This window comes from Rhineura floridana, chromosome 14 (assembly GCF_030035675.1).
Source record: "Rhineura floridana isolate rRhiFlo1 chromosome 14, rRhiFlo1.hap2, whole genome shotgun sequence".
NCBI classification, from domain to species: domain Eukaryota; kingdom Metazoa; phylum Chordata; class Lepidosauria; order Squamata; family Rhineuridae; genus Rhineura; species Rhineura floridana.
Window position 1 is genome coordinate 13,912,705 of NC_084493.1, and position 20,404 is coordinate 13,933,108.

A 20,404-nucleotide genomic window follows, 5' to 3' on the forward strand; every position below is an offset into this window, starting at 1 on the left:
CAGCCTAAAATAGCATTGGCCTTTTTTGCAGCCACAACAGCTGTGTGTCCATTTTGTCAGAGCTTTCTACATGAAATTGCATTTGTTAAAATGAGTAGCTGTAGCATAATTGCAGACATTACTTGTCTGCAACATTTCCCTGAAGAAAACTGATCACAGAAACTCTCCTTTAGGTCCTAAATTTGAGCTTACTGTCTCTGTGAATATGAGATATCGTATGTCCTAAAAAAAAAAATGCTGAGGATTTCTGTCTTTTTGGCTCCAGCTCACTGTCCATTAGGGATAGAATTCTGCCCAATTTGGATTTGGTACCAAATTTTCCATTAATTCGCTTATTCGCTATCATTGTGCACCAGATTATGTAGTGATTTTTTGTGGCTATTTTTGGAAACAGATTTTTTTTAAAGCATCCATGTCTCTCTCTCTCTCTCTCTCTCTCTCTCTATCTATATATTGACATTTCCTCTAATTTAGCAACATTTCTTTTAAACATATTGATATTTCCTTTAAAAATATTGATATTAATATCAATATTTTTTCCAAGGGGAAAAAAACTGGATTGGTAAAAGCAGTGGCTTGGACAAACAATGAACACAAATTGATACCAGCCTGTTAGGTTGATGGAGTGCTTCCAAACCGGCACCAGCCAATAGATCCCATCCCTCCTGTCCATTCACCTGCTTCATCTCCTTTAGTGCTCAGAGTAGTTTGTTTGCATAATTCACAAAGAGAGGAAGGAGGGGATTACTCATCAGTTGAACTTTTACTATTGCAGCTTGAGAACAAATAGCGCTCATAGTGGGATCTGTTTAAAAGTCTCTTTTGCAACAGATGGTTTGGGAAAAGGTCTACTTTGACGAGCAGAGTTTGATCCTGCATATTTGACCTACTCAAAAACACTCATTGGCTTCAATGAAATTTGGAATAGTAACAATACTTAGCATTCACCTGGGAGAATAGCCCAGTGCTATTTATTTATTATTTTATTTATTAAATTTTTATCCCACCTTTCACTGCCTTTCAGTTTGCATGTTTTGGAAAGTGTGAATTAGGTGTTTGTCTTTAAATGCAAACAGAATCTAATTTCTCCCACTTCGTATAAGTCAGATGCCTCTCTTCCTGCACTTTCCCTAAGTCCTCAAAGACCTTTCTGTGTATTTTCTCGGTATTCTTTAGAACCACGACTGTGCTATTTTTTTAAAAAAAAAAACTGCACCAATCTGTGTTCTATGCCAACAAAGACCCAAACTCTGTGACAATGATGGAGATAGTAATTTTCATGATTTCTTTTATTAACAGTTCTGTTGTGGTTTTTTAAAAAATATTTTGTGTAACTGATTTTCCTCCTTGCAGAGAAGAGCAATGGGCTATGGAGGGCACTGAATTCCATCCCAGCCCAATCATCTGAATTTTTATTCAGGCACCCCTCTGACTTCTGAGACTGTAGCAGTCATTTCCCACATGCATTCCAGAATATCTTCTTGACCATAAGGACTAGCAAAATGGTTATTATATCTTTGTAAGTTGAATTCTCCACCTGATACCACATTCTGTGCACATGCAGAATTGCAGCAAAACACATAACTTTATGCCTAAGAACATCTTCTGGATCAGACCAAAGAGACATCTGTAGGGAACAGCATTCTGTTCTTGCAGTCGTCAACCAGATGCCTCTGGGAAGCTCACAAGCGGGACATGAGTGCAATTCCACTCTCCTGCTCATGATCCCCAACAACTGGTATCCAGAGGCATAATATTCCTATAAGGTAGGACAGCATTATTTCCCCAGTAACAATATTCCTGTAAGCTAGGGCAGCATTGTTACTCCAGTACATGGGGATATAATATGCATTCATCCTTCTTCAAACAGGTGTTTGGGAAATCTTTTTATGCATCACCGGTGTCTCTGTTGTTGTTTTTAAGCCTACAGAGCTAGACTGGGAATGCTGAATACCGTGTCCAAGATCCGAGGACAAGTTAAAGCCACAGGGTATCCCCAGACAGAAGGGCTGCTTGGAGACTGCATGCTCCGATATGGAAGAGAACTCGGGGAGGAGTCTGCATTTGGTGAGCATGCACATTTGGTGTGTTCATGTGGCCCATGCGCGTGGCATGTGGCAAGCGGGGGCAGGGGGACAGACAGGCTATGCCCCAAGGAGGTTACAGAGGGAGGAGAGGCAAGGGTGAGAGAGACAGAACGTGAGAAAATGCAAATGTATGTGACTTAACTGGCCATACTTACAGTCATCTAAACCAGCAATGTGAAACCCTTGGCTGGTTGAAGTCCTAATCTGGGCCATGAGGCTGGTTTTCCCAAACAACCACCTGCCCATACCCGATGTCCTGTGCAATGTTGGGTGCGGGGCAGGTAAAGATGAAGCTTCGAAGGACTCATCAGGAGCTTAAAGTGCACTCTTGATTGTTCCTGAGCAAGAAGGGCTCACTGACAGGGATGAATTTGTCAGTGTTGGTTTCTCTCTGTTTCTCATGTTTTCAGTCTTAAATTCAGTTCTCCACAGTTCCGCAGCAATTTGCGAATCTTGTTTAAAAAATCCTCATGAACATTCTCCAGAATTTTAGCGCAAATTTCTCCTAACAAACACATTTTTCTCTGCAGTTTTGACTAATCTATATATTTTGAAGGCAATTTCTCCTAATGCATTTTTATGTTATTTTCACAAATATATCCATTTTATGCACACTTTGTGCATCACAAAACTCAGCAAGTGCGAATTTTGAAGGATGGCTGTGTTTCGGTTCTCATATTGTTATGGAAAGCGTGCATTTGATAGATTCAGCTTTAAATGTGAACTGAATCAAATGTCTCCCCCATCCTTACTGATGGCTGATTGGCACTGACAGCAAACCCTTTTGAAGTGGTCACCTGACATCATATAAAGTGATCACTGGATGTCAAGTGACTGACAGGTGGGTGGCACCACTACACCTGGTGGGTGAGGTGAAGATCTGGCCCACCGGGCTGAAAATGTTTTAGATCTCTGCTCTAATCCATGAACATAGACATATAAGAGAAATATCTGTCCCCGTCCCATGTGGAGAAGAAAGAGGCAAGACCAGAGCAAATCAATCATGCCGATGATTGGGCTCCTGTGTGTGGATACTTTGAGCTCATGAGTGCCTTTTTCTTCCTTTCATTCACTGGTTTCTTTATGGCACAATTGTGTACTCTGGCACAGTTTGGAGATTGCCTTCTCATGGCGTAGAAAGCATTAATGGAGGCTGGTAATTGGGGCCAGCTCGAAGTGGATAGCTTTGGGGTGATCGAATCATAGATTTGGAAGGTATCTTGGAGGCCATCTAGTCCCAACATCCTGCTTAATGCAAGGTGCCAGGAGGGAGGTACAGAAACAAAATGATGCCGAAAGGAGAAATCAGTTCTCAAAATTGTCAACAACAATGTTGTCTGTCCAGCCTCTACTTAAATGGCCTCCAGCAAAGGCGGGCACATCACCTTCCAAGGCAGCCTGTTTCACTGTTAGGAATTTTCTCTTAATGCCTAGCCAAAAATGGCTTCCCTTGCAATCTCCACCATAAGATTTAAAAGATATGCCCAAGAGTTCTTTGTATGCTGGGAACAGCTCTCTTTTGTCACATCCACACCATACATCATTATTATTATTATTATTATTATTATTTCCATTTATAGACTGCTTACTATCTAAAGATTTCAATAGAATACACCAGGTACAATAAAATATATATCAAATTAATTTACAAAGCAAAATACATAAACAATATCCATAAACATATACATAAACACAGTATAAAAGTCAGAGTTCACCAAGGGAAGCCCCTAAGCCGCCCTCCGCGCTCTATGAAAGTATCAGAAAACTGAAATTATGTCACACCTGGGGCTGTGATCTTTTAGAGACATAGAGATACGCAGGGGGAGTTGAGGCTTGACTGTATACCTGGACGTTGGTTAGCAAAGGCAAGGGGGGGGATAGCAACATTGTTATAGAGGGTATGACTGATAAAACATGTCTCCCTCTGCTGAAGGCAGAGTGATAGCAGGTGGGAGCATGACACTTCCCCCAAAGAATCCTGGGAACTGTAGCTTAAGGGTGTGGGGATTTTTGCTCTGTGTATGTGGGCGGGATTACTCTTAGTGAAACCCACATGCCATGCCCCGAGTTCTCTCCAACTTTCACTGCAACATGACCCCTCCTGTACCTGGGGGGGGGGAACGGACCAAAAAGTAAAGAGGCCCTTGCATTGTGCACTGGCCCTGCCTGCAGCACGAAAGCCAGAGGCTTACTAGGACAGTGGTTCCCAAACTCCCCCCCGACCACTAAAAGATTGCTGAGGGTTTTGGTGGGCCCCTTAATTATTTTTCTGCCTATTGAAGCAATTGTAATGCACTGTGCTAGATGCTGTACGATTTTTCATTGTATTTTACGTTGTATCGTTTTCATTCTTATATATTGTGCTTTATACAATAAAATACAATATAAGAATTAAAAGGAGGAGTAAAGACAATTAAAATCAATATGCATACTCAGTGCAATAGGTAAGCCATCTCCCGTCTTCAGCAACTCATCCGCAGACATGGCATGGGCCAACTGAATGAAGCTTGCAGGCCTCTGGTGGAAAATAATGGGAAATGGAAAGTTGTCCATATTTCCAAGAACAGAGCATGACAATGGACCATGTGGATTTAATTCCTAGATTGTTGCTTTCCCCCCCTTATACATCACACATGGTGTTCATTGTAAGTGTTGCTTCTTCCCTACAAGGCTTTGCCCTAATCGACGTGGGGGAAAGCATGAAGCAGATGGCCGAAGTGAAAGACTCTCTGGACATCAACGTCAAGCAAAACTTCATTGATCCTCTTCAGCTGTTGCAAGACAAGGATTTAAAAGAGATTGGAGTGAGTTTATTTCTAGCTTGAAAAGCTTTGCCTTGAAGGGTTTTTTTTTGGGGGGGGGGCTGTTGCCAGTCTTGTAAATTCAGGAGGAAAGAACACCAGCACCATTTGGGGCCAGGTTAAATGGGATGTAGGAGATCTGGGACTGGATAGCTTGAAATCTTTCCTTCAAAGCAGCCTTCAAATAATGCTGATTTGAACAGGAAAGTGGAAGCAACACAGAATTGTGCCTAAGGAATTGAAGGTGAAACTTTGCCTGGAAATGTCACATGCCATAGACTCCTGCATCCATTTTCAACTTTTCTACCTCCCCCTGTATGCATATTTGACAACGTGCACGCTACCTTCTCCCTGCTCACAGCTGCTACTTAAGCTTTAAAAAAGAGGTCAGGAGATACAATGTGGGAAATCACTGGGTGATCTTGCACAGATCCTTGTCTTTTGACCTGGCCTACCTCAGGGGTTGTTGTGAGGCAAAACTGTTGCTCTGAGCTCCTTGGAGGAAGGGAGGGATCATAATGGGTGAGTTTAGATTGGCTTAACAACCCAAGATATAAGTAAACATTCTGGGTGCACATGCAGCTCTTCTGCTTCATTCTTTGTGGTGGCAGCGAACAATCTTCCACTGACTGCAGTTTCCTGGTTTAGATGAACCAGGAAACAATGGTTGCAAGCTTTGGAACAAGCCAGGACATTAAGCTGGAGTTTGGCCTAATAACATCGCTTTTCCCAAAGCTGTTAACCATAGTTTCCCCTTTCATCCAAACCAGGAAGCTATAGTTAATGGAAGATTTCCTGGTTACTCGCTTGTGTGAAAAGAGGGGTGAAGGGGTTGTGTGTTCAGCCATAAGGCTTCAACCACCATCAGGCACAATCAACATGATCAATGCTCAAGGATGATTGGAGTTGGAGAACCGCAACACCTGGAGGGCCACCGGTTCCTTATTCCTGCTTTAGGTATGCAGATGTAAAACTTAATCATGGTTAAGGATGCTGGAAAATTCTGTTAGAAATGGAGCAGAAATTTCCACAATTTGCATGTTTGTCCGAGGTCAGGAAACAAAATCACGCAAGTCAGTATAGTTGGTACTCACTGTTGTTTCTTTTCATCCACAAACGTTGCACAAATAGCTATGCTATTTTTTGTGTTGTTTTTGACATTTCCCTTCCATTGAAATGCAGTGAAACTAATTACATAATTAATTACATTAGTTTCTGTCATAGCAGATAGTGGAGACAAATAAAGTAGCTTTTAGCAGAAACCAAAACTGCAGCAGAACAGAAACAGTGCTGATTGTGACGAACACGAGACAGGATGTAAATCACAGCTTCCTTGTATCCCTAACCATGGTTAAGAACCATGGTTTAGCATTATGTCTCTAATGTTCACTGCCACACTCCAGCCAAAATAATAACCATGGCAGAGCCTAGCTGAGAGCCAGGATATAAAGGGAAACCATACTTTGGCAGAGTCTTGCTGTTCATTTGGACAGCCTAAAGATTTTTCACATTGAGTGTAGTGTCCAGTATGTAAGGATTTATTGCTTTGCAATATTTGGAGTGTTCACAGAAGCTAGATTTTTTGTTGGGATTTTTTTTTTTGGCTGACATAATCCCACATAATTTTCCCTAGGTGCGTAAATCAATATAATCGCAACCAAAACTTGCTTGCAGAACCTCATTTGGAGCGACTTGCTGTTTAATTTAGTAACTGGATTTCTTTCACCCCCCCCTTTTTTTTTTTAAACAGCACCATCTGAAGAAACTAGAAGGCCGGCGTCTGGATTACGATTACAAAAAGAAGCGTCTAGGCAAGATACCAGATGAAGAGGTTAAGCAAGCTGTGGAAAAGTTTGGAGAGTCCAAAGAACTGGCAGAACGGAGCATGTTCAACTTTTTAGAAAATGACGTAAGCCTCTCTTGCTCCTCGAGGTCTTGGAGAGTGCAAGGAGTGTGTTTGTGTCTTTCATGTGGTTGCAGTGGTGTAACCAAGATGGGGGAGAAATGTGGTTCACTTTGCATTTAAAGCCAAGTCTCTCAAATCCACACGTTCCGAAGCAATATGAGAACCCGAAACACAGCCATCCTTTGACATTTGCACTTATCTGAATGTTGCAATGCAGTTCGCCAACCAAAGAACGCTTACGAAGATGTTTGTGTTAGGGGAAAGTATGCATAAAAATGAATATGTTCATGAAAAATAACATACAAAAATGCTCAGTGGTAAAAGAAATTGCTTGCATTGGTCAAAACTGCATACAAAAATGAGAAAGTCACATTAACATGCTGAAGAATTTTCGTGAGGATTTTTTTTTAAAAAAACTTGCAAATTGCCGCAGAAGTGTGGCGAACTGAATTTAAGATTGGAACAATGAGAGAACTGAAATTGACAAATCCTTCCATCCTTGGCTCTAACTAAGGTGTGAACAAATGTACAACGGGTTTTTTTTTAATCCCTAGAGTCATACAAAAAAGGTAGGTATACACAGTAATAGTCTCTAGGGCAGCACAAGCAGGGTGGTGTTGCTCACTTGTCTTCTCAGTGCTGAGTGTAGCTGCCACTTCTGGAGAGTGGGAGGGAGGCACGGTGCAGCGGCAGAGCCAATCTGATGCTCCTGCTGCCACGCCTTCACTGAGCTCCCCACGCCATGCCCCTCTCCCTCCCAGGAGCCGGCAGCGGCCCTTGGCACTGGGAAGGCAGGTGAGCAACACCAACCTGCTTGTGCTGCCCTGTGAACAGCTACCATATTGTGCATGCAACCGACCAATTCTGTGTATACAACAATGCAAAAGCATTATACAGTTGTATATTTTCTTTGGTATGTATCCTTCCAGGACATAATGAAAAGTAGCCATCATCCTACCTTCTAGTAGACTGGAAGAAATAGGCCTTTCCCCACCCCCAAATCTACTCCTTTTTAAAACCAACTGTGCCTTATGTTGCTTTTTGTGGCAGCTTTAATATGGGGGGATGGACCGTAGCTCAGTGGTAGAGCATCTGCCTTGAATGCAGAAGGACCCAGGTTCAATCCCTGGTATCTCCAGGCTGGGGAAGGACTCCCTGTCCGAAATCCCGGAGGGCAGCTCCCGAGTCACTGTAGACAAGACTGAGCTAGATAGGCCAATGGTCTGGCTCTGTATAAGGCTGCTTCCTGTGTTCCTAGGCCCAAGAGACAAATGGCTGTGGTGTTGTTGTTTTGTGCTGCTTTAGCAATGCTGCCATCTAGTGAGAGAACTTCGGATTATCCCAGAAGGCCAATGGGTGGTTTATTAAGAAACCATTTGTCAGTTTCTCTGGTGGGATGCACCATATCCTGGGCGCTCTGTCCTTTCCACTGATAGGAGTACAGGAAGCTGCCTTACCAGATCGTTGTTTCCTCTAGCTCAGCATTCTCTACACTAGAGATGGTGAAGCTTTGCCCCCCCCCAGGCCTCTCTTTCTGGCCCTTGAGACTCTCCCCAGTTACTTCCCAGGTCCAGTCGCTCCACGGCCCTGCTTTGCACCCCTCCTTGAGCGTTCTTGCCTGGCTGGAATGCATGCTTGACCTCTGATCCTGCTTCTTGCTTGCCTGGGTGGAAGACAGAGAGGGTGTGTGAGTGTGCAGAGACTAGCCTACTGTCCAAAGGTAAATTTCACGTTTGTTCTGCTCCTTTGACCTCTGGCCTCACCACCGCTGGCATGTGGCCCTTGGGCTGAAAACGCATCCCTGATCTACACTGACAGGTTCAAGGAGGATATCAGTGGGTGACGGCCACTAGTCAGTGACGGCCATGTTCTACCTCCATGGTTAGAAGCAGTAATCCTGTAAATGCCAGTTGCTGGGAATCACAAGTGGGAAGATGCTGTTGCTCTCAGGGCCTGCTTTCAGGCTTCCCATAGGCATCTCCTTGGTCATTACGACAACAGGATGCTGGACTCTGTGGACCATTGGCCTGATCTAGCAGGACTCTTCTTATATTCTTATGATTGCCAGTGGCTCTCCAGGGTTTCAGACTGGAGTCTTTCCCAGCTGTACCTGGAGGTGTTGTGGGTTCAGCCTGAGACCTTCTGCATGCAAAGCAGATGTTCTTCCACTGAGCCATAGCCTGGCCCGGAAGTGACCTGAAAGATACCTGCATAACTTTCATGCAACTCTCTTGGTCACTCCATGAAAGTACAAAATGCATAGTTTAGGGTATTTATGAGAGCATGTGATGCATGTGAACCAGAAACATTTTGGGTTGAAGTCTTTCCTCGGTTATGAACTCACTCAATGACCTTAGTCTTAGGCCAGTAAAATAGGATAGATACAACCCCTGTCTTTTTATAGGGTTATAAAGATTACATGGATGATATATTGAGGTGCTTTTTGAGTAACAATATTTCCAAAAGAAGAAGATAATTATATCAAGAAAATCCATACAATATTTGGTACAGTTCTCCGATTGTTGATATTCAGGAATTCATATCACTTAACCTAGTACCTTTATTATCAATCATCTACGTCATAACATTGACACCATGCCCTTCCATAATAAGGATATAGAACATCTGTATCATCACTGGAACACTGTATCTTACATAATTCAATAAGCAAAAGATAGGATCTCAATTTAAATCTCTTTGGAATACATCTTGAATAATACTAACCAGGCTTTGTCAAAAGCTCACTGATTTTTGGCATTTCCACCATTGGCAATAGAACTCCCCTTCTAATGTATTTGCAAAACCAGCAATTATCATTTTTACATTGGATCTAATAGCTGTGTATAATTTTTATTTGTATAAACCATAGGTAAACTAAATCAAGCCATCACCTTTACAATTGGTAGAGATAGATCTTAGGAACTTTGCTTTGATCTTCTTGGCCGCAATAGCAAACAAGGCCATTCGCTTGGTAACACACGGATCATTCTGCCAGACATTATTTTTAACAGAGGAATACTAAGTTTCTTTCTTTCAGATGAATGCAACTCAAAAACCAACATATAATGAACAATATTCTCTATTTGTAGGGCTCCACAAATAGATAAATGCTGAGTAATTGGTAGCTTAGCATATCTTCCATCTAAAAAGGAGAAGTCATTTTACTGTATAATTTGTTGTTGTTGACAGTATCGATCCCTTGTTGAACAGTAGGTTCCAAACCTCATTCCTCATGCGGATCCTTATCCTACATTTCGCATATTGGTTTTTCCATTGAAAATTCTTTCCGTTAGTTGTGAAACGCATTTTCTTTTGTCTTCCCTCCGTTGATCTTTTGGACTTTTTCAGGTCTTATGACAAAGTTCTGATTTTGTCCCCTTAATAAACTGCTTCTGCTTTCACTATTATTAATGAATTACCTAGATGCCTCTCATGAGAATTTTTACTAACTTTCAGAGTTCAATATCGGTTCCAAAATTGCTACAACATCAATAGGAACAAGAATAGTACTTTGGAAAGAAAAAGGAATTGTGCCATTTTAATGTTTTACATTGCTATTTTGTCATTTAAAAAATAAAATAAGAAATCATCCTCTTTTAACCCAAACATATGTTTGTGAACCCATTTCTTTTTTTACCATATAAAACAGTATAACAGTAATACCGTTGTTGCTGTTGTTGTGACCCAGGTTAGACAGGGCCTTGAGCAGGTCATGGAGTTCCCTGACCCACCTGTTGAAGATCATTGGGCTAGGCCAGTGTCCTTCAACTTTGGGTCCCAAGAGGATGTTGGACTCCTATGATTCCTTGACCAGTGGCTAAACTGGCTGGGGATGATGGGAGTTGTAGTCCAAGAACATCTGGGGACCCGAGGTTGAAGACCAGTGGGCTGGGCAAACTCTCTTCATTACTAATTCACCAACCCAGATCAATAGGAAGCTGGTCTGAACTTGCAAAGACAAAGTGTGTGATTGAAAGGCACGGGAACCCTGGAAAGCATCATCAGGGCTTTATGTGTCCTCCATCGGACAAGTGGCTGCGGCAAGCACGATTTATTATCTTTTTTAAAAAAGCCAATCAGATTTGAAAGGGTGCAGATGGATTACTTGGAAGGTGCTTGAATATAATGGGCTAACAATAATCTATGCGGCAAGCACATCTACTAGAGGATATGGCACTCTTAGAGAAAAAGTGTGGAAGCACGTTCTGGCAGCCGTTTTACTCCATAGTTCTCTCACTGTTGTTTTCTTCCTTACTCCTTGCCTCCTCATTTTTCTAGGGCAGCCAACGTTCGCCAACCTGTGTTCTGCAGATGGTTTGGCCTACAGCTATGCTGACTGAGACTGATGGGAGTAGTAGTCCAAAACATCTGGAGGGCACCACATTGACCAAGGCTGCTCTAGGCTCTTCGATAACAATAATGGTTTGGGGTGACCCAAAGAACTGGAACCCAGCTACACTTTGTTCCCAATCAGGCATCACAAGCTCATTTTCTGGTGGGTGTTGAGACTTGGGAGCACCCTGCAAAGTCCGTTAAATGAGTTCCCTTTTCATTGCTTCATTTTTAGATAGAGCAAGTGAGCCAGTTGCTAGTCTTGGTAGAAGCTGCACTAGATTACCATAAGCAGTCTACGGAAATTCTAGAGGACCTACAGAGCAAGCTACAAAACAGGTACGAATCATCCCAGGTTGGTTGTGTTTTTGCTTTTCTGCTTTGAGGAGCGTTGACTCCTGCTTAGCTGCTGAAGTTCAGAGCAGGGAACCTGCAGACTGAGGTCATGTCCACATCATATTTAAAGCACCTTTATACCACTTTAACAGTCATGGAGAATCCTGGGAACTATAGTTTAAGGGTGCTGACCTCACAGAGCTACAATTCCCAGCACCCTTACCGAACCACAGTTCCCACTTTCTACATGACTGCTAAAGTGGCATAATAGTGCTTTAAATGCATGATGTCTGTCTCCTAAGTACCAGCCATGACACTGCCCTGCTTCTGAAGCTTTAACAACTGCTAGATCTGCAAAAACTGCAGCAAGTAAAGCTTTTCATGGTATAGTCACCTGCTAATGTCTGCAGATCAAGCAGTTTCTAAAGGCAGAGAAGCCAGAGCCAGTGAAAAACATGGCCACAATGAAGATGTTTTGGTGATATGTTTATAAACTTTCCCTGGGAAGAGGGATTGATTGTTAAATTGTAGCTCTGCGAGGGGAATAGGGGTCTCCTAACAATTCTCAGTCCCCTTCGCAAACTACAGTTTGCAGGATTCTTTGGGGGAAGCCATACCTGTTAAACGATATTGCTTTAAATGTATGGTGCAGATGGGGCCCGTGTCTATCCCCTGGATATTATGCACTGTTAGAGGGGTCAGTCAAGCCTGTTCAAACCCTCTTCCCTCTTTTCCCCCCCAACTGCCATTCTGAATGCTACATGACTGCATCTGATCAACATTCTGAAGACTACAGAGCATGTTCATACCTGCACTGTCCAATAGGGATGGGGAAGAAATTCAGTTCAGTTTGCATTTAAAGCTGACTCTATCACATTCACACTTTCCAAAACAATATGAGAACCCAAAAGCAGCCATCCTTTGAAATTCACTTATCCGAATTTTGTGATGCAGCTCTCCAACTAAGCATGTTTGCAAAAATGCATTTATTAGGGGAAAGTGTCCATAAAAATGAATATATTCGTGAAAATACCACAAGAGATGCATTATATTGGGAGAAATTGCTTGCAAAATCATTAGTCAAAACTGCATACAAAAATGTGTTCGGTAGGAGAGATTCTCACTGAAATGCTGGAGGATTTTCATGAGGTTTTTTGGAGAGAGAAAAGCACATTGCTGCAGAAATGTGCAGAACCAAATCCGAGATTGGAAACATGAGAAACAGAGAACTGAAATTGAGAGGCCCTTCCATCCCTAGTAAGGGCGGTTCGGCAATGGAACCGACTGCCTAGGGAGGTGGTGGGATCCACTTCGCTGGATGTCTTCAAGCAGAGGCTGGACAGCTATCTGTGGGAGATGCTCTAGCTGTGGATTTCCTGCTGTGAGCAGGGGGTTGGACTCGATGGCCTGCAAGGCCCCTTCCAACTCTATGATTCTACTGTCCACATCATGTTTCTTGTTCAGGGAGGAGAAGTACCCCCTTCTTTTGGAGGGACAACTCTATGTGCCTCAGGAGCACACACATATCTCCCTTTTGATTCACCCTGGCCCAATCCTGGGGCCAACCCTGTCAGGATAGGGGATGCTGAGTTCAGTGTTGGCGTTGTTACTCTTTATTCAATGTATCAATCACTTGCTACATAAAGAGTCCCTACACAGCTTTAAAAACACAAAAGTATATCATAAAATAAAAAAGTGGGGGGAGAAGTCAAAAAGAATGGTACATTACGATAAAAGGCATTCCGACCCAGTAAAAATCGAGACCCAGTAAAAATAGCAGCAAAGGCCTTTGGTAGCAAAACACATTATCCAGCAAATCATCATAACCTGTCAAATACCCAGGATGAAAGACACGTTTTTCCCTGGCTCCAAAAGGATGTTAATGATGGTGCCAGGCGGACCTCACTATACAGAGTGCTTTGTTAGTTGTAAGCCTGCAAGCTTGCAAAGGACCTCTTCTTGAAGGAGAGTTTGGAAAGCGTGGCTGTTCATCTTGATGGTCTAAACCAGCGTTTCCCAACTAGTGGGCCACCAGATGTTGGACCACAATTCCCATCTTTCCTGACCATTGGCAATGCTGGCTGAGGCTGATGGGCGTTGTGGTCCAACAACATCTGGTGGCCCACTAGTTGGGAAAGGCTGGTCTAAACAGCGGTAGCTGTGTAGAAATTCTTTGGCTCTCTGCAACTCCCAACGTTAGAGAGTTTTGACCCTTGACTTCACCGTTTACAGGATAAATGTAGCATCAAGTCGTCCGAGACATGAATTCAAGCCAAAGCCAGTGATAAGGACACCTCCTGAAATCAGCAACGGTCAGCAGCACAATGGGATTTCTTTCAGTCCGTCAATAAAATCCTCAGGTGAGCATGTGATTGTGAAACTCAGCCCCCCACAAAGCTACATTCAGGGCATAAAAAACATAAGACAAGTCCTGTTGGATCAGGCCCATCTAGTTGAGCATCCTGTTCTCACAGTGGCCAGCCAGATGCCCGTGGGAAGCCCACAAGCAGGACCTGAGCTCAAGAGCACTCTCCCCTTCTGCTGTTTCTAGCAACTGGTATTTAGAAGCGTGCGGCCTCCAACCGTGGGGCCAGCTCAGCCATCATGGCTAGTAGCCATTGATAGCCTTATCCTCCATGATTTTGTCGAATCCTCTTTTAAAGCCATGCAAGTTGGTGGCCATCAGTGCCTCCTCTGAGAGCAAATTCCATAGACCAACTAGGCACTGTGTGAAGAGGCCAGACTTTCTGTTGTCCGTCCTGAATCTTCAAACGTGCAGCTTCATTGGATGTCTGAAGAGTTCAAGTGTTGTGGGAGAGAAGAAAATCTTTATTCGGACCACTTTCTCCATGCCGTGCACTTTGCGTGTGACAATGTCGTAGCTAAACATAGGCTAAATCAGCCTTCTCCAACCTGTTCTCCTCCTGATGATGTTGGACTCCAACTCCCATCATCCCTGACCACTGACCTTACCAACTGGGGATGATGGGAGTTGGAGTCCAACATCATCAGGAGGGGAACAGGTTGGAGAAGGCTGGGCTAAATGGATGAAATTGATCTAAGCCCTGAAGAGAGGGGACCTTTTGTCTTCATTCTGGGCTAAGATGTACATCTCCTTCATTCCTGTTCTAATGGTACTTCATTCCTCACACAGACAGCCCTTCTGCATTAAAGTTTATCTACTAAATCTGCTCCTTGTCCCGTCCTGATAACCTGCACGTGGGCCCCCCCTTGGTAACTGACAGGCTTCAGATATGGGGACAAATGAAAAGTTTTGTGCATTACAGCACCCATTTGGGGGCCAGCTCCATATGTTCAGCCGTTGGGAGAAGGGCTGTGGCTCAGTGGTGGAGCTTCTGCCTTACATGTAGAAGTTCCCCAGTTCGGTCCCTGGTATCTCCAGGTTGGGCTGGGAAAGACTCCTTGCCTGAAACTCTAGAAAGCTGCTGCCAGTCAGTGTAGGCAGTGCTGAGCTAGATGGACCAATGATCTGTTTTGGTATAAGGCGGCTTCCGACGTTCACTTGCTAGGAATGTGGGAAGCTGCCTTATACTAAGTCAGACCATTGGTCGGTACTGTCAGTGCTGGCTGTCGGCAGCTCTGCAGGGTTTGAGACAGGAAGCATTCCCAGCCCTCCATGGAGATAGGGATGGGATCTGTTGGCCAGTGCTGGTTTGAAAGCATTCCGTCAACCTAACAGGCCGGCATCAATTTGAGGTTATTCTTTGGCTGCTAATCCGCTGCTTTTACCGATCTGGTATTTTTTCCCCATGCAAAAAATATTTGATATTAATACTGATATTTTGAAAGGAAATATTGATAAATGAAATATCAATAAAATGATTGTTCTTAATATTGATACTTTAGAAGTGTGGGCTTTTTTTTTTTTTTTTAAACCTGTTTTTGAAAATGGCTGCAGAAAATCACTGTATAAAAATCCAATCTGCAACAGTAAGAGGATAACTGAATTAATGGAAAATTCATTACCAAATCTGAATTGGGTGGAATTGCAGAACTTCCCTACTTGGAGACACTGGGGATTGAACCTGGGACCTTCTGCATGTAAGGCAGATTATTTATTTATTACGTTTATACCCCACTTTTCTTTTCATGAAACCCAAGGCGGCTTACATATGGTTTCCAGGCAGTCTCTCATCCAGGCACTGACCAGACCTGACCACCTTAGCTTCAGCAGGGTGCTGGTCTCATGTGCCTTCAGACCACAGCCTGGGACCAAGATGCTGTGTCAGAGAGGAGACAGATGGCTGAGCTTCAGCATGGTGTGATGGAGCTTTCCATTGGCTGGCTCCTTCGCTCTGCATGAGGGAACTGAGCAATGTGTGCGTTCACCCCATATCCGTTTGCCTTGCAGCAGATTTATACACCCCTCCTTCATAATTGGAGAGAGCCAGTGTGGTGTAGTGGTTTGAGTGTTGGACTACGACCTGGGAGACCAGGGTTCGAATCCCCACATAGCCATGAAGCTCACTGGGTGACCTTGGGCCAGTCACTGCCTCTCAGCCTCATGAAAACCCTATTCGTAGGGTCGCCATAAGTAATAATCAACTTGGAGGCAGTCCATCCCTTCATAATTGGGGGAGGAGGGTTAGCCTACTGTTGGGCTCTGCATAGGGGCTAGCACAAATAACTCACTAAAGCTGCAATTCTACACTAGCTGAACTGGGCGTAAGCCCCATTGAACTCAATACAGTCTGAGTAGACATAGGATTTCTAAGAGGTTTTAGTGGGTTTTTCACAGGCTAAGAAACATTTAGCGATAGGTTCAGTTCAAAAAACAATGGGTTGTATTCAGCTAAGCCCTACTCAGAGTAGACCCTTTGAAATCAATGCACCTAAGTTAGTCCTGTCTATTGACTTCAATGGGTCCACTCTGAGTAGGACAAGCATTCAACACCACCCAATGTAAACAAACAGGGAGGGAAGAGAAAATCTAGAGTTGGGCAGGAGGATGACTATCTTTAGCCATACTGTCTTAACAATAATCCTTTCCAAGTCCAGTATTTATGAAATAAGCAGTTTTATTTGGATTTTTCTGTGCCTTCTAGAAAAAAAAGTATGTGTGTTGCTGCTGCTTTAGCAATTTAATTTAATTTTGCCTTTGTTTTTAAACATTTTAGATTGAGAGGGTTTACTAAGGAACAAGCAGTAGCTTCCATAGATTTACTGACAAAAAACAAACAGGATTGTAACCCATCTGTAAGATCTTTCTACCAAGAAACTGGGCTGTGCTCCAAGTTCTTTGGAGTCTACTACAATGCTTCCCAAACTTCCAATAGCAGATTAAAACTAGAGACATATTTTCACTCTGGCACCCTAAAAAGTTCACTTTTAGAATGCATAATCATTTACCAGCCGTGGAAGAGCCCCCAGCCCTTGGCCTTCTACATGAGATGGTCAGGGCATACCTCCTGATTAGAAGCCTAGAGCTGTCATTCATGTAGAGATGCAACAGGGAGCCTCCTCTGAGAGCGGAAGATCCTGCGGTCTCTGCCTTGGGAGTGATCTAATAAAAGGCAATGCAGAGATGTGGCTGAATCACAAAGCTCCCCTACGTGACATGCTGATGGGAAGGAGGCAGGCCAGAGCAGTTACTCTGCAGAGATCCAGCAGGCACATCAGTGCTTTAGGCTCATAGGAGGCTTTATGTGTTGATTTTTCACAATACGCTGGCATTTTTTATAATGCTGGATTTTGTTTTCTGAATGGTTTAATTGGACATGAATCACCTCAGGGCAAAAATCATGGAACATCAAAGTAAGAATTTCTCTCTCATGTGACTCTGGACAGGTTCTTCATTACCATTGGACCAACCTTGCTGCCAAGCTTTGTATGACTTTGAGCCAGAAAATGAAGGTGAACTTGGATTTAAGGAAGGGGACGTCATCACGTTGACCAATCAGATCGATGAGAACTGGTTTGAAGGCATGCTAAATGGCGAATCGGGCTTCTTCCCCATCAGTTATGTTGACATTGTGGTGCCATTGCCTCAGTGAGCATGTTTTCATCTCCATGTCTGTTACGTGCACCGCAGATGCAATTTTGTGAGCGAAAAGGAGTCTTCGCCTAAAGTGGCTTTTCCATATGTGCGGCATTCTAGGAAAGCCTTGCTTCTTTTGACCAGCTTACTGACTTTTTTGTATGTGTCTTTAAAAATGTATTTATTTTGTATTCATGTAGTTTTTACATATATATATATATTGTATAAAAAAATCTTCCCATTTTGTTAAAACACAAATGCACAATTGGGCCTGACTTAATTCTTTGCTTTGTGCCTTGAAGATCTGTACAGAAGGTGTTTACTGATAGATCGACTGTGACTCCCCCAAGTGCATTTATTTGCTCTCATGATGTTGAAAAGATCTCTCAGCCTGCAGTGAATTTACTCGTGGGCACAATTTTTGAAGCTACTGTGAGTAAAGCTAGTTCTCAATGTGCCATTTTTGTTGTGTTCAGCTTAACTGTGAAAAGCTAAACGCTGTTGTACCATGGTCCCTGATGCAGAGCAGTCGCCCTTTCAAAGTCAGAGTTGCAGCTAAACTCTGATTCTTCATTGACCAAATGTAATAAACACTGTTGTGGGAAACATGCATTCACTGTCTCTTGGAGCTGGTGGCATTGTTGCTGGTTTAAGTGGTATGTAAATAGCCACACTTAACACACCTTCAGCTTTCCAGGCAGGTACTAATGCTGTTAAGAGGACAAAACTCACCTTTTTTTTGTGGGTTTTTACTTTAGCTTTAACTTGGTAATGGTTCCTTTATATAGCAAAAGTTGTGAAAGAATATTATCAACGATTTTGCTGTAGTTAACAAAAACCTTTTCAGACACTTACACTGGTGAAGAAGCAATGAAAATGGGCAGATCTTGTACTTAAGTAAACTCAGTTTCATTGTATATTGTATTGGATACTGAGTTGGATACTATTTCCTATCAACTCTAGTTTGTGCTAACTGTACAGCCTTTCCGTCCCCAGATGTGGATGAGCCACAATTCCCATCAGCCCCATCCAGCATGGGCAATGGTCAGGAATGATGGGAACTGTAGTCCAGCAACCTCTGGGGGGCACAAAGGTTGGGAAAGGCTGTGCTAACAGAACATAGGAACTTCAACTTGTAGCCTTATATATGTAACCCTCCGTCTTAACTTATGGCAGGAGCAGGCAACCTTTGCCTTCCAGATGTTGCTGAACTACAACTCTCATTTGCCAAGCATGGGCAATGGATGGAGATGATGTGAGTTGTAGTTCAGCAACACCTGGAGGGTCAAAGGTTACCCACATGTGGCTTGTGGAATAGGCCAGTATTAAAATAGTCACTTGTGTAAAAAAAAAAAATCAAGAAAACAGGCAACCATTGGTGTGGGGGGTGTTATATATAGATTTACCTCTCTGTGAAAACCGATGTGGTGTCGTCTACTTCTCCTTGTCTTTATTCCATCTCCCCACCCCCACCCCCCAGCATGACCAATGGTCAGGGATGGAAGGAGTCCAGCAGTACCCCCACTCCTAATCTAGCATTGCCACTGGAAGTGAAACTCAAGTGACCTCAATGGAGCATCAACTGTGACCCTTTCTGGACAGACTGCCTTGTCATGCTCTGCTCATCTTTTTATGTACTATACTTACATAAAAAGAATCAAACTGACACACATTCTCTGTAGATATATAAATATATAAAATTTACCCAATTCTCATTAACAGTTCTCCAAACAAATTTTTAAAGCAGCAGATAAACATACAGTTGAATCTTATTCCAAAAGTTTATCAACAGAGCCCATCATTCAGCAGATCTATTTTTGTAAGTGTTCCTTATTGATCCAGTTTGATCTGTTAGTTTAAACAAGGGTATTTCCCTTGTCTTTATTCCTAAGAGGGATTCTTAGTGGTTCCAGACCGTTGGCGGTTTTTCCTGCTTTGATAAGTACTGACTTTTAATATGACACGAATCAGGCTTTAAAAAGAAAACTTAACACCCACTTGCGAACAAGGAAGAGAAGGGGGCTGCTGTTGCCACATAAGCCAGGCCCAGTTCCCTCTCAAACTGGGAAACGGTTACTGACCTGTAACTGCTGTGGAAGGTAGAGGATTTTTTTTTTTAAAAAAGATGCGCATGGAAGATGGAGTTACAGCAAGCTCCTTGCTCATTATATGCATTGCTGTATACTGTCTAGAGTACTTTTTCTTTCTTTCTGCAGCTCCCTATTAATAGAGGAAGGTATCTGGCTTGTAGAAGTCTGAACTAATAACTTCAGTTAACTTAAAGCAAGAGTAGACTGAAAGCTCATTGCCTGCCCACCCCCACAACACAGAATTGAGATGATATAAGGCAGAATTAAGCTGTTACAGTATACGTGTGGGGAAATAAATTGTTTACCTAAATTAATGTCATCCCCAGTTTTATTAGAGGGCAATGTATGTCTAATTTTTATTTTAAGAACAGTCTGGGGCTAGCTTCAAGACTAACAAATGAATAAGCTTACTTACAGTCTACTGAAGTGTGATCCTGAGTTACTGTGTCTAAGCCTATCACCTAGACTTGCTTACAGACAGCTCACCAGCTGGAATACTGACACAGATGCCAATTCTGACCCCAAAACTACTCTGGCGTTACTCTTACAGGACTGAATGATGCCATCCACATCATCAGGGATTCATTCACTTGCTTGCCTTCCAGTGTGTTACATACCCTAATTGCCAGCAATGTCCTTCTGTTCCCTATGGTGGCTTGTCTTTATACAAGGACAATAAATGGTCATGAATCTGACATCAGAAATGTCCATATTTGGAAGCAAGTGGGGGAACATTTCAAGTTCCCAGGACATTCAAAGTGACCTGGAACAAAAGGAACTTGGACAAAGGGAGACTACAACATGAAACAGTTCATTGCTATCACTTGTGGACCTAACCAAGACGAAGGATTCAG

At 43.0% G+C, this 20,404-nt stretch overlaps 1 protein-coding gene and 1 non-coding gene across 2 annotated transcripts in view; both read left to right on the plus strand.

The window, feature by feature from the left end:
- SH3GL3 (SH3 domain containing GRB2 like 3, endophilin A3) overlaps positions 1 to 18,070 on the plus strand; it is a 49,226-nt gene extending 31,156 nt beyond the window's left edge. Inside the window, exons 4-9 of the mRNA XM_061594920.1 lie at positions 1,924 to 2,067; positions 4,758 to 4,891; positions 6,639 to 6,797; positions 11,362 to 11,465; positions 13,695 to 13,822; positions 17,271 to 18,070. Coding sequence (XP_061450904.1) covers positions 1,924 to 2,067; positions 4,758 to 4,891; positions 6,639 to 6,797; positions 11,362 to 11,465; positions 13,695 to 13,822; positions 17,271 to 17,476 — 875 coding nt within the window. The 3' untranslated portion in view covers positions 17,477 to 18,070. The remainder of the gene's footprint in view (positions 1 to 1,923; positions 2,068 to 4,757; positions 4,892 to 6,638; positions 6,798 to 11,361; positions 11,466 to 13,694; positions 13,823 to 17,270) is intronic.
- TRNAS-UGA (transfer RNA serine (anticodon UGA)) lies at positions 7,856 to 7,932 on the plus strand. The gene has a single exon. It is a non-coding gene; the product is annotated as a tRNA-Ser (tRNA).
- Positions 18,071 to 20,404: the final 2,334 nt, after the last annotated feature.